This window comes from Kwoniella newhampshirensis, chromosome 4 (genome assembly GCF_039105145.1).
Source record: "Kwoniella newhampshirensis strain CBS 13917 chromosome 4, whole genome shotgun sequence".
NCBI lineage: Eukaryota > Fungi > Basidiomycota > Tremellomycetes > Tremellales > Cryptococcaceae > Kwoniella > Kwoniella newhampshirensis.
The window spans coordinates 407,743-419,713 of NC_089958.1; the positions used below are offsets into that span (position 1 = coordinate 407,743).

Here is an 11,971-nt window from a genome sequence, read left to right on the forward strand (position 1 = left end):
CCGCGCACGGAGAGAGAGCTCGCGAGTGGGACTCAAGAGGAGGAACATTAGAGACGCGATTCTGTTTTCACTTGACTCTCTCTAAAACAGATAACCTCGTATTCAGCTTTCGATTCTGCATTCTCTTCAACATCACCTCCCTCCCACATTTCAGCACGGATCAACATGGTGAGCTGATCTGGTCCAATTCGGGTCGAGTATTGGGAGATCAGTCCATTACTGATACACTGTCCTCAGAACCCGTTACTCGCTGCTTCGAACGTGGCGAACCCAGGTGGGAATGGGGCAGACGATGATAAGCTGTCAGATTACGTTCCCACCTCTCGCGATCTGTCCGTCTCAAGAGCAGTCAGTGCCTTCCTTTCTGTTCTTTCCCCTCTCCAGTCAATCAGTTCCGCGTGATATACACCTGATCATTGGATCATCCGCGTACTATGGGATTGCTGTGATGAATCAGGTTGTCCAGTCTGATCGGTGTGATTGGGGGATATTACAGTGTCCAAGATGCTGATTCATCACTTTCAAAATTTGCTCCAACAGCCTTCAGCGGTAGCCTCGGACGAGTTGAATGGGAGACACATCAACACCGCTCCTCAAACGCCTGAACCGGAGGACGATGACGAGGATGAGTTAGGTGATGATGACGATCTGGACGAAGATGCGATCATGGATGGTTCCGTGAGTACATTACTATCTTCGGCCTATCACATTCGACATACTGATTTGGATCGCTCCAGACATCGATGACCCCGGCCAAGGCGAAGAAGGTAGCAGCAGCCTCTGCTAAGAAGGCTGCCAACGCGGAGAGAAAGGCGCAAGTGGCAGAAATCGGTAAAGCCAGAAATGCAATCGAACAAGCCAAGGTGAGCTCCATACTTATCTTTCTTTGACGATTGACTATGACAAACTGCAGGATTCTTGAAATCTGACAACCCACTCGTTATAGTTCGCCGATTCAATGAAGAGATTCAATTACCTTCTCGGTCAAACTGAATTGTTTCAACATTTCATCGATCTCAAGGTCAGCTATCCGTCTCCCTCTAGATTACAGCAAGCTGACTTGCGTGTCTGTCCCAGAAACAACGAGAACCGGAGTTCGCGGCGATGTTGGATGAACAGTTGGCGAAGCAGGGTGGGAGTAAGGGAAAGAAGAAGGCCAAGTGAGCTATCACATCAATTCGCTGGGCTACATAGCTGACATTACGGCTTAGCGATCACCGACATCGAAAGTCGGAGAAGGAAGAGGACGAGGAGTTGTTGAAGGATGAAGACGAGGAGGATGAGCCCCTGGTCTTTGAAGAAAGTCCTCCTTGTGAGTCAGCTGCCGGTGCCCTGCAGGCCACACCTAACTGAAACATCGCCCTGAAGTCGTCAAGGGCGGTAAGATGAGGGATTACCAAGTACAGGGTCTCAACTGGATGGCCTCTCTGCACCATAATGGTATCAACGGTATTCTTGCAGACGAAATGGTAAGCTTATGGAGCGTCAACGATTTATCTAGCCTAAGCTGATGACATCAATGTTCAACAGGGTCTCGGTAAAACTCTCCAGACAATTGCGTTTCTCGGTTACCTCAAGTTCCATCGGGGCATCGAAGGACCACACCTCATTATTGTTCCAAAATCAACACTAGACAATTGGTCAAGAGAAGTCGCAAAATGGGTTCCTGGCTTCAGCACTGTTGTTCTTACCGGAACGAAAGAGGAAAGAGTAGGTCTTGCGCTCCCCATGACCGAGTTCACTGCTGACTGTGGACCAGGCCGAAGTCGTCGACAAGCGAATCCTTACGCAAGACTTTAACATCCTTGTCACCACCTATGAACTGGTACTTCGTGAAAGGACGACCCTGAAGAAGTTCAGTTGGGAATATATCATCATTGACGAAGCTCATCGTATCAAGAATGTCGACTCGCTTCTCAGTCAAATCATCAGGACCTTCGTCAGTCGAGGCAGACTTTTGATCACGGGTACACCGTTGCAGAACAATTTGCAAGAGTTGTGGGCCTTACTTAACTTCATCTTGCCGGATGTCTTCTCGTCGAGGTGAGTTGGTCGATGTCCACTTGCAAAGAATGAGCTCTCCTGACGTCTCCTCCATAGCGAGGATTTCGATGCTTGGTTCAAGACAAAGGACAACTCTGACCCCGACGCCGTGGTCAAGCAACTTCACAAGGTCCTTCGACCGTTCTTGCTCCGACGAGTCAAGGCAGATGTAGAACATTCTCTGCTACCCAAAAAGGAGATCAACCTTTATGTGGGTATGACGGAGATGCAGAGGAAATGGTACAAAATGCTACTGGAGAAGGACATCGATGCAGTCAATGGTAAGTCAGCGTACGTCGACATCCATGGACTTCCGAATGCTGATAATGTCTTCGGACAGGCGCTACTGGCAAGAAGGAAGGAAAGACAAGGTTATTGAACATTGTTATGCAGTTGAGAAAGTGCTGCAACCATCCTTATCGTGAATCAGCACACAGTCGCAACCTTTGGCACAGATAAGGCCGCTGACTGTATCTGACCAGTCTTCGATGGAGCTGAACCTGGACCTCCATTCACGACCGACGAGCACCTGATCGAGAACGCGGGAAAAATGGTCATTCTCGATAAATTGCTCAAATCGATGAAGGCGAAAGGGTCACGGGTACTCATTTTCTCTCAAATGAGTCGTGTTTTGGACATCCTGGAAGATTACTGTCAATTCAGAGGACACCGTGAGTTTAGTCATGCTTGGCAATCCGGTCCGCAAAGATGGACTTACGTTTGTCACAACAGAATACAACCGAATCGACGGTGGCACAGCACACGAGGACCGTATTGCGGCGATTGACGAGTACAATGCCCCGGGAAGCGAGAAATTCGTGTTTTTGTTGACAACACGAGCTGGCGGACTGGGTATCAACCTAGTGACAGCCGATATCGTGGTTCTGTTCGATAGTGATTGGTATGTTCAGCATTCAGTGCTTCGCATGGGAAGCTCAAGGACCCATTTCGTCCCGTTAGGAACCCGCAAGCGGACTTGCAAGCGATGGACCGAGCGCACCGTATCGGTCAGACCAAACAGGTTTACGTGTTCAGGTTCATCACGCAGGTAAGCTGTTCAGGTACCTCCAGAGGAACTCAAGCTAAACCTCTGTGTTCCTTAGGACGCAGTGGAGGAACGAATCCTTGAGCGAGCTACCCAGAAGCTCAAGCTTGATCAAATGGTCATTCAGGAGGGTCGTGCTCAGCAAGCTGCCAAGGGTGAGCGAGTTGATAGCTTACGGCTGAAAGGTCGCTCATGCATCTCACATCAGTCGGCTCGAATAAGGATGATCTGCTTGATATGATCCAGCACGGCGCGGAGAAGATTATCAACAACAAGGAGAGGTTAGTCAGCTCCCGAATTCATTAAGAAATTTATTAGTGGGAAGCTGACCTGTTAACAGCATGTTGATCGACGACGATATCGATGAGATTATTCGTCGAGGTGAGGAGAAGACCGCAGAAATTAACAGCAAGTACGCTGGTCTTGATCTGGACGCATTGAACAACTTCAAATCCGAGAGTATGGTCAACTCCTGGGAGGGCGAGGACTACACGACAAAGGTACGTAGCTTACGTATTTTGATGGACACCGGCAAGCCAAGCTCACAAATGTGTGCAGCGCAAGAATCTCATCTGGATTGAGCCTGCAAAGCGAGAACGCAAGGGCAATTACTCAATCGACCAATATTACCGTGACAATCTCAAGACTGGCGGTCCGAAAGTGGACAAGCCAAAAATCATTAAGGCCCCCAAACAGGTTCACATCAACGATTTCCAGTTCTACCCACCTAGACTGGTGGAGCTGCAAAACAGGGAATTTGATGCACACAGAGTACGTAACGATACTACACTGCGGAGATTATACGTGCTAATTCTTGACTACAGAAAGCGCAAAACTACGTTGTACCAGGTCGAGAGCCTGAGGAGGGCGAGACCGCTGAGCAGGTAGAGGCTGAGCGGAAGGAAGAGCAAGAGAGAATAAACCACGGTAAGTCCCGATGTTTGCTGCCAAGTTGCGCGAGAGTTAATCAAGACATTCCCACAGCCGAGCCTCTGACCGAAGAAGAAGTTGCAGAGAAGGACGCCTTGGTTGGTGAAGGTTTCCCCGACTGGCAAAGGCGACACTTCCAAGCATTCATAAAAGCTGTCGAGAAGTATGGCCGAGCCAATCTCGACAAAGTGGCTGCGGAGATCCCAGACCACAGCGAAGAGGCGGTCAGCGAATATGCAGACGTGTTCTTTGAACGATATCAAGAATTGAAAGGTAGGTACAATTTTCGTGTTGGTATTGTGATTATCGCTTATGTCGGCATTCGATCAGATTGGGAGAAGCACATGGACCGTATCCGGATTGGAGAGGAGAAAATCAAAGAACAACAAGACCGAATCGATGCTTTGCATCGAAAGGTCAGATCGTCTCGGTTCCCCATGCAAGAACTCAAGATCATGTACGGGCAGAACAAAGGGAAGACGTACAGTGATGAGGAGGACAGGTTCTTGCTGGTTAGGATGCATCATCACGGTATGGACCGAGATGACTGCTACGAGTTGATAAAGAGAGACATTGGGGAATGGCCTTTGTTCCGGTGAGTGTCTCACAAACTTCGAAAGGTGCGAAGCAAGCGCTTAACAAAGCCTTGTAGATTCGATTGGTTCCTCAAGAGCAGGACACCAGACGAGCTCAAGCGAAGGGGACAAACTTTGATGCTGTGCGTGATGAAGGAGGAAGAGAAAGGTGAAGAGGAAAAGAAGCCGATCAAATCCAAGGTCAGTTTCCGAAAGGTGGAATGCTTCAGCCACAAACTGACGTTTACTTTCGGTGTAGCAGAAGCGACCTATAGACGAGCTCAAGTCTGGACCAGGATCAAGAGACACTACACCGAGTGTAGCCGGGCAGAAGAGTAAGTGGTAGTGAGAGTTCACCATCTGGCATATGAGCTGATCTGTGGGCTGCTTTACAGGCAAGAAGAAGAAGGTATAGAAGGAAGTAGGACAGAGTTCGCTGCGCCTGGATCTCTGGGGCGGAGGTGGATGTGACATGAGATATTCCTTCCTTGTACGATCGATGCATCTTCAGATATCACTGCGGGTTCTAGGCCATTGCACTTTAAAATGAGCAACAGCTTAAGTCGTTCCACGTGGTCTGTCAACAATAGTTAACATCCAAGAACGCGTCGAGTGACAATCATGTAAATTGTCCATCTTTGACAACTGCTGTCGGAGTCATATCCTTGTCGACGGAGACTGCATGATGTCCCCATTTCAGCAATCATAATAGCAACCTCGGCCTGTCTATCCCTCGATCGCAGTACGTTCTACAGGCGAAGTCGTGGATGGAAATGTCTCCACAAATAAAGCTCAACAGACTGGCACAACAGCTGGTTGTGTCTCTCCGACCGGAACTGAGCGACGTAGATAACAGGACAGTCAGAGATCAACTCTCGAATACTGTGCTGAGACATATAAGAGCTGATAAAGATGGAGGCGCGAGGAAAGAATGGGATGAAGTCAAAGCCAGCCTAGAGGGGTGAGTGCAATTCACGACGTGATCGTTTCTCGAGAGCAGAAAACAGGGAGACTTATTCTTGTCCTCTTATTTGTCACTCCTCAGATTATCTCGAGCAGCTGCCATCAGGGTCCAGACTGATCTTGCCGAAGCTCTTGAGGAAAATGTGAGCGTTCTGGAGCAATGTAAGACCTTGGGTAGTAGAGGCTGGGAAGAGGATGTGGAGATCAGGATGGGAAATCTACCTCAGCACATTCATTTACTGGTCAGTTGACTTTACACTTGCTCATTCGATCTTGTGACGGGACGGGAGTCCCGACTGACTGGTGTCTCTTTGCATATCCAGCTCAACCTAGCCGAAAAACCCCTCGCCCAGACACACGACTTCGCCCATTCCTACCTCCATCGTCGACCGCCAACAGGTCCCACGGCCGACCAGATTCTCTATCAACAGATCATGCAATCGGAACCTTACGATCCCGGAGAGACATATGATGAAGAAGTCCTTTCAGGATGGACAGACTCTGATTCCGATCAAGACTCCATGGACGACAGCTCGTCGTCATCAGGAAGGAGTCCGATGGAGGATGAGGTGAGAACGCCGGATAGTGTGGCTCTTCGTGCTCAGCGGAGAAGGATGGGGGAGCAAAGAAGGAAAGACGAGCTTGAAGAGAGGAGTAGGAGAGCGGAGGAGGTGGTGAGAGGCTTGAAAAAGGGATATTGGGAAAGGCTCGGTCAGGTGGGAGAGATGAAGGAGGATTTGTATGGGTGGAAAGAGTTGAGCATGGGTGAGTTGGCACCCTGGTTTGGCTATGGCTACATGCTGGCCTGTGACATGAGTTTCGATCGACTAGAGTCATGCGCTGATGCTCAAATCATCAGTTCCTGCTTCCACTATCGCCAAAAAGCTGTTGTCAGAGCGGGCGTCGAATGATCTGGTAAGTAGCGTAATGTGGCCACTGGCCAAGGTCAACAACTGATCTGTTGACAGGCAATCAATGCCACTCAACTACAACGAGAACTTCTCTTCGCTCTGTCCGGTCGACCAGGAGTCGTGTTCACTATCACGTGCGACGGGCAGTGCACAGTGAGTCGCACCTCTGCTCTATGGCGACTGACTTATTTTCCAGATCAAGCCGGATCATCCCGAAGTTCATCACTTGACCCCGACAGCAGTGCGAGGACTTCTTGAGACCTTCAGCATCCGAGCCACTCAAGCCGCTCGAATACGAGCATTCGTTTCCAACACTCTACAACCTATCAAATCGTCGTCGTCACCTCCCAAATCTTCTCGAAAACCTTCCAATAGAGTCAACAAGACCCAGCAGGCGTTCGCCGAAGCTTGTCGCGGTGTGGTCAACGTCTTCGATACTTGGCTCTCTGAGCTCGAAGCCTCATTCGTGTTTGGATCAAATGAACTCTCATCTTCCAGTTCCGTATCGGGCATTTCAGCTGCAACGACCCCGTTACTGCTCAACCTTGAGGTCGAGAAGAACCATGCTCCACTCCTCGAACACCTATCTTCGTTCATTCCTCATTCTCATTCGCCCACCTTATTACTCAATTTGATATACTCAACCATGATATCCATCGGCCAAACGAAGAATCCACGACATCTCGCTGCCTTGCGTCAGATCTTCCTCCTCTCGGCCAGACCATCATGGCTAATTTTGGGCAAATGGCTAAACGAAGGAATGCCTGTCCCATTGTCCCTCACTGATCCTGAAGAAGGGACATTCTCTTCCTTGTCTCTTGAGGACGATGAAGCGGTACTGGACGAAGAGTTCTTCATCAAGCGGGATAGAGATGTGTCGTGGGCTGATGAAGACTTTTTCGAATCCGGATTTGTGGTTGGTGACGAAGGGTGGCCTCTTTGGCTCGGGGAGGAAGCAGGGGAATTGGTGTTGGAGGCAGGGAAAGCTAGGGGTCTCCTCAGATCCTTGATGGGCAACGTCGCTGGTCTGGAACGATGGTCTCCACTAGAAGAGGTACTCGCACCGTTGCAGTCACCTCGCGAAGATGCCGTACATTTGGCATCACCGAACGAGACAGTGGACATCAAGGAACGATTGTCGACTTATCTCAGACCGATGTGCCAACTAACCCAATTCCATCTTCGAAGGGTCTTGGATGAGGAATGTGGATTGGAACAACATCTCGATGCGATCGAAGGGTTGATGTTCCTTAAAGGGTTTGAGGTGATACACGAATGGACAAACATGCTGTTTGACAAGGTATTTATCATCGTTGAGAGAGAATTGCAAACGGTAGCTGACTGAGACTCAATCCGATTAGGCCCAGTTAAGAGGAAGATGGATGGATTTTCAGTTTCTCACGAGCACTCTGAGAGATATCACCGAAACGAAACAAGCGTTGTGGATGAACCCTTCCGCGATACGGATACGAACCGTGAGATTACAAGGCCCGATTACTGGACCCAGAGCGCTGGGGATCATTCGCGCAGACTATCAGGTGCGCACGACCTTACTCCCGCCTTTTCGTATCCAGCCTATTGTAGAGTACAGCAATAGCAGCTTGACCTCTAGGCTGACATAATGTCAACGATAGACGCCTTTTCCGCTTTCTCAACTCTTCACTTCCACTTCCATCGAATTACGAGCCGAAGTGTTTGCATTCATGTTGCAGGTTTCGATGGGACGGCATATTGCCACGGGCACGATATATTCAGATAGCGAAGCGCTGTCTCGTTGTTCTACACACGATGATGCAAGCGAGATCAGAGCGCTCTGGCCAGTAAGGCAGAAGATTGTATGGTTCTTAGAGTGGGTCGCATTTCATTCGGCTTCAAATGTAGAGGTGGTACTCAATCTTTATTGGCTCTTCAGTACGCTGTATATCTGGTTGACCGAGCGGGTCATCGAAACCGAAACTAAGCGATACAGAAACAAGTTGGAAGAGATGACATCGCTTAGATCCATGATCGTGCTCGAACTGGAGCAGTATGTTGCGATCTCTCCGATTTCGACAGATTGAGTCTTTTCGAAATAAGCTGATGATTTGTCCCATGATGTAGTACGAGATCGATCAGGGATTACTGTTTCCTCAACACCGCCTCGTCCGACCTGCATGAGGCAATCTTATCGATACTAGACATGACAAACATCATCTCGGAGTGTATCACATCTTTCGTCGGAGCGCAAACTCTCACGACCACCGGCGCTCAAAAACCAAAAATTACGTCGAGCAATATAACAGAAAGACGTAAACCGCGTCGAAAGCGCTCCAATATCGATTTCTCGTCGGATGAAGAAGACCATAATGAACGGGATGATGGAGGAAAACGCCACATTGAAGAAATCTCGGTCTCGTTTGTGGATCAAAGTCTCGGAGCAAGGATGAAGAAGCTGAACGATGAGTTGGATGGATGTGTAAAGACTATCAAAGATGGAGTGGAGAAATTGGCAATGGATCATGCGGGTGATGGGAGTGATGCTTGGGGGATGTTAAGCTGGGACTTGGAAGAGTGGAAATGATCAGAAGGGATTCAAGTGATGATGTGATGTTAATGTTGTACTCCCATATCATATTGTTACGATGTTGCATGGTTATCGCCGGTTGTATTGAATCGTTAGCTCGTTGGTGGTCAGAAAAGAGCAGCGCTACCTCACACGGCAAAACTGGATGTCGCAAAATGTACGAGTAGTGGCGATAGCATCTTTGGGTGTTCTATGTCTCTTAGGTATCCACTCAATGGTATGGTAGAAGGCTGACTGTCAAAGCGGACCAGTAATAACGAATAGCCTGATAAGTCGCTCGTTACAACAGACCTGGAATGAGCCCGCCCTTCTTTCCACCTCCGCCAACAACGGGTAGACCATCTTGAGCACCTGCAATGCCATTATCACCCAACAAATCGGCAACTACCGGCATATCTCCTCCAGAACTTGTGATCTTGTCCAATCCCAGACCGTTCACATTGTCCAACCCACCGAGATCTCTTTTGATCAAACCGCCACCAAGAAGATGACCATGATTCGATCCGGGGATAGGAAGGATGCCACCAAGGTTGTCGTTTCGGTCATAAGATGGGATGTATCTCGAGCCAGAAGGGTAGGTTGAGACGTTGTCCAAATCAAGGGTACTGTCTACGTTGACCTGGGCAAGAAGATCGTCCGTTTGATAAGGGAAGGGATCGAGTGTAGGAGGCCCTGAGTGGATAATGTGAGGGTCTGAGTTGACGTATCGATCGTTATTTGACGGTGATAGCACTCCGGTAATCGAAGAGAGGACGTTGAGCCCACCGCCACCACCACCACCACCATTCTTCAAGATATCACGTTTGATAGGAAGACCAGCGAGGCCTTCGCGACCGTGAGTACCGTAGTATGGTTGGTCGTCTGTGTCCACATCAACATCGAGGGCAGCTTCGACACCATCAAGCACATCGTTGTCTTGATCATGTTGCGCTCGGTGATTGTACTCGCTGGTGTAGGTAGGTCGGCTTTCGCCCCCGAGCAGATCACCACCATCACCCAGTCCGAGGAGACCCCGCTTGGTAGTTGTATGATCGACGATCTGAGTGAGAGTTCGAACAGCTCCATCGACGATGTTATCGTCCGGAGCATTGTGGAGCACTCCATTACGCTTGAGGAATCCCGAGTGCGAATTGCCAGGGATTACCTCGAGAAGCGCGTCGGCTGACAGGAACGAGTCGTCCCCTTCGACAGGCAGAGGAAGCGTGGAGCGAGGGTAGTGGTGGGGATAGTCGCGAGAACCAGTCAAGGTGTCCTGAATTAGGGACGACCCCTTTAGTCATGCTGAGAGAACGGAGCGAAGATGATTGGGGCGACTCACGACCACTTCACCCACGACACCTTCAGATTGGTAAGGAACGTATCGTTTGGCGATGTTGAGATCGGCCTACATAATCAAATTACCCAGTCAGTACGGCTGCGACTGGCCACTGAGAGTGTGGAACATTTCACTCACCAAGATACAAAGATCATCTCTCCAGAAACCATGTTGGCCATCCAACCAACAATCATCCCCGGAGGTAGGTAGATGATAGACCGGTCGTCTATCATGAATGAAATCTGGTCCATCATTGACATCCAGGTCCAAATCAAGACCAAGCTGTAGTTTGAAGGCCCGTCAGCAGAGTCACACGACGATTGATGCCTTTGTTCTGAGTGCACACTCACAATATCACAAAGACCGTCGCGGTAATGACCCTTCTGACCATGGAGCAGACAAGGTTCGTTAGGTCCGAAGGAAGGATTGGACAAGATCGATTTCTTGGTCAAGTTGAGGTCGACATCAGCCTGCAGAACATAAAGATCAGCTGATGCCACAACTCTTGGATACGATCATGACGTGTGGAATTAGCTTACAAGGATACAAGTGGTATCCTGCCAGATCCCCTGTCTGCCGTTCTGTGTACAGGGTTGTCCAGAGGTCAAGTCGGGTCGGTATCCTTGAGGACTGTAGGTCCTTCCTACATCGAGAGCAGCCTGAAAAGATCTTTGAGTATCGGAACGATGTTTGTGTTATACGGGACGTACGAGAACGCAAACGTCGTCTTGAAGGACACCTTCGAGTCCGTTGTCCCAACAAGGGGTCTGGTGGTACAGGATCGATTCGGGATGATTGTAGAATCTGGAAGCGAGTTTGTTGGACTGCTAGATTTAAAGGAGATCAGTACCAAGATCCAGATCACTTCTTGATGTATCGTTGCATTCGATGATAGGCGTCCTCACTCACCTTGACCGCTGGCATGGGAAGTGGCGCAGCTTGAGCCAGAACGGTGAGGACCGAAAAGAGGATAGTAGCAGTCAACATTTTGGGGTTGTTTTTTTGTTGGTTTTTGTGATCGATTGGATTGAGGAGAAATCGATAGCAAGAAGGTCTGAGCGAAAGGAAAGAGTGTTTCAAGAAAGAGACTGTGGTGCTCTGTCGAAGAGAGTGAAAGCAAAAGTGTCAAATATCAGAAGCACCTGGCTAGAAGTGTTATCAAAAGTGAAGTGAGCGAAAGCGAAAGTTAAAGCAAGACAGCAAAGTGAAGTCTGGACAAACTGAAGAAAGACGGACGAATGAAGAAGAAGGAACGGGAGACACAGTGGAGATCGTCTCATTATATATGAGAGCGTAGAGTCCACGATCTGTCAACTGGTTGGGATACTGTCCGGACTGGTTGGGAGGGAGGTGTCTTGCCAAGACTCGAGAGATTGAATGAAGAAACTGATTGAGGCGCCGTGAGAGGGCTGGTCAGATTTGATCGACATCTTACAGTCTTTCCATAACAACTTGCGTCAGTATCTGTCCAGGTGACTTGCCCGATACAAGCTCCAAGGGGTCCGTCTCTGGAGTGCCGCCAAAGGACGATGGTCAACTTATCAGAACAGCAACCTTATACAAAGGTGCTTCTAGGGTGAGACAGGAATGGGAGTTCGAATTTCGCTTGTGAATGGATGATGTTGA

At 49.2% G+C, this 11,971-nt stretch overlaps 3 protein-coding genes across 3 annotated transcripts; 2 read left to right on the forward strand and 1 right to left on the reverse strand.

Annotated features, from left to right (window-relative positions):
* Positions 1-165: 165 nt before the first annotated feature.
* Positions 166-5,008, forward strand: IAR55_002154 (uncharacterized protein; the record flags this gene model as incomplete). The annotated part of the gene is made up of 25 exons (XM_066945271.1): positions 166-168; positions 238-348; positions 541-678; positions 738-863; positions 947-1,021; positions 1,078-1,160; positions 1,212-1,312; positions 1,369-1,469; positions 1,531-1,710; positions 1,760-2,043; positions 2,101-2,324; positions 2,384-2,464; positions 2,526-2,714; positions 2,776-2,944; positions 3,004-3,091; positions 3,147-3,243; positions 3,297-3,369; positions 3,429-3,588; positions 3,647-3,859; positions 3,913-4,015; positions 4,073-4,291; positions 4,349-4,613; positions 4,671-4,794; positions 4,856-4,928; positions 4,989-5,008. The coding sequence occupies 25 exons, from the start codon at positions 166-168 to the stop codon at positions 5,006-5,008; spliced, it is 3,300 nt and encodes a 1,099-aa protein (XP_066803960.1).
* Positions 5,009-5,366: 358 nt separating this feature from the next.
* On the forward strand, positions 5,367-9,027 carry IAR55_002155 (uncharacterized protein; the record flags this gene model as incomplete). Its single annotated transcript, XM_066945272.1, has 10 exons — positions 5,367-5,554; positions 5,639-5,798; positions 5,880-6,321; positions 6,416-6,471; positions 6,525-6,620; positions 6,664-7,767; positions 7,829-8,005; positions 8,102-8,316; positions 8,380-8,493; positions 8,568-9,027. 10 exons carry the CDS (start codon positions 5,367-5,369, stop codon positions 9,025-9,027), a joined length of 3,012 nt encoding a protein of 1,003 aa, XP_066803961.1.
* Positions 9,028-9,310: 283 nt separating this feature from the next.
* IAR55_002156 (uncharacterized protein) lies at positions 9,311-11,332 on the reverse strand (the record flags this gene model as incomplete). The annotated part of the gene is made up of 7 exons (XM_066945273.1): positions 9,311-10,282; positions 10,349-10,414; positions 10,484-10,627; positions 10,696-10,815; positions 10,885-11,004; positions 11,056-11,172; positions 11,255-11,332. 7 exons carry the CDS (start codon positions 11,330-11,332, stop codon positions 9,311-9,313), a joined length of 1,617 nt encoding a protein of 538 aa, XP_066803962.1.
* Between the last annotated feature and the right edge of the window lie 639 nt (positions 11,333-11,971).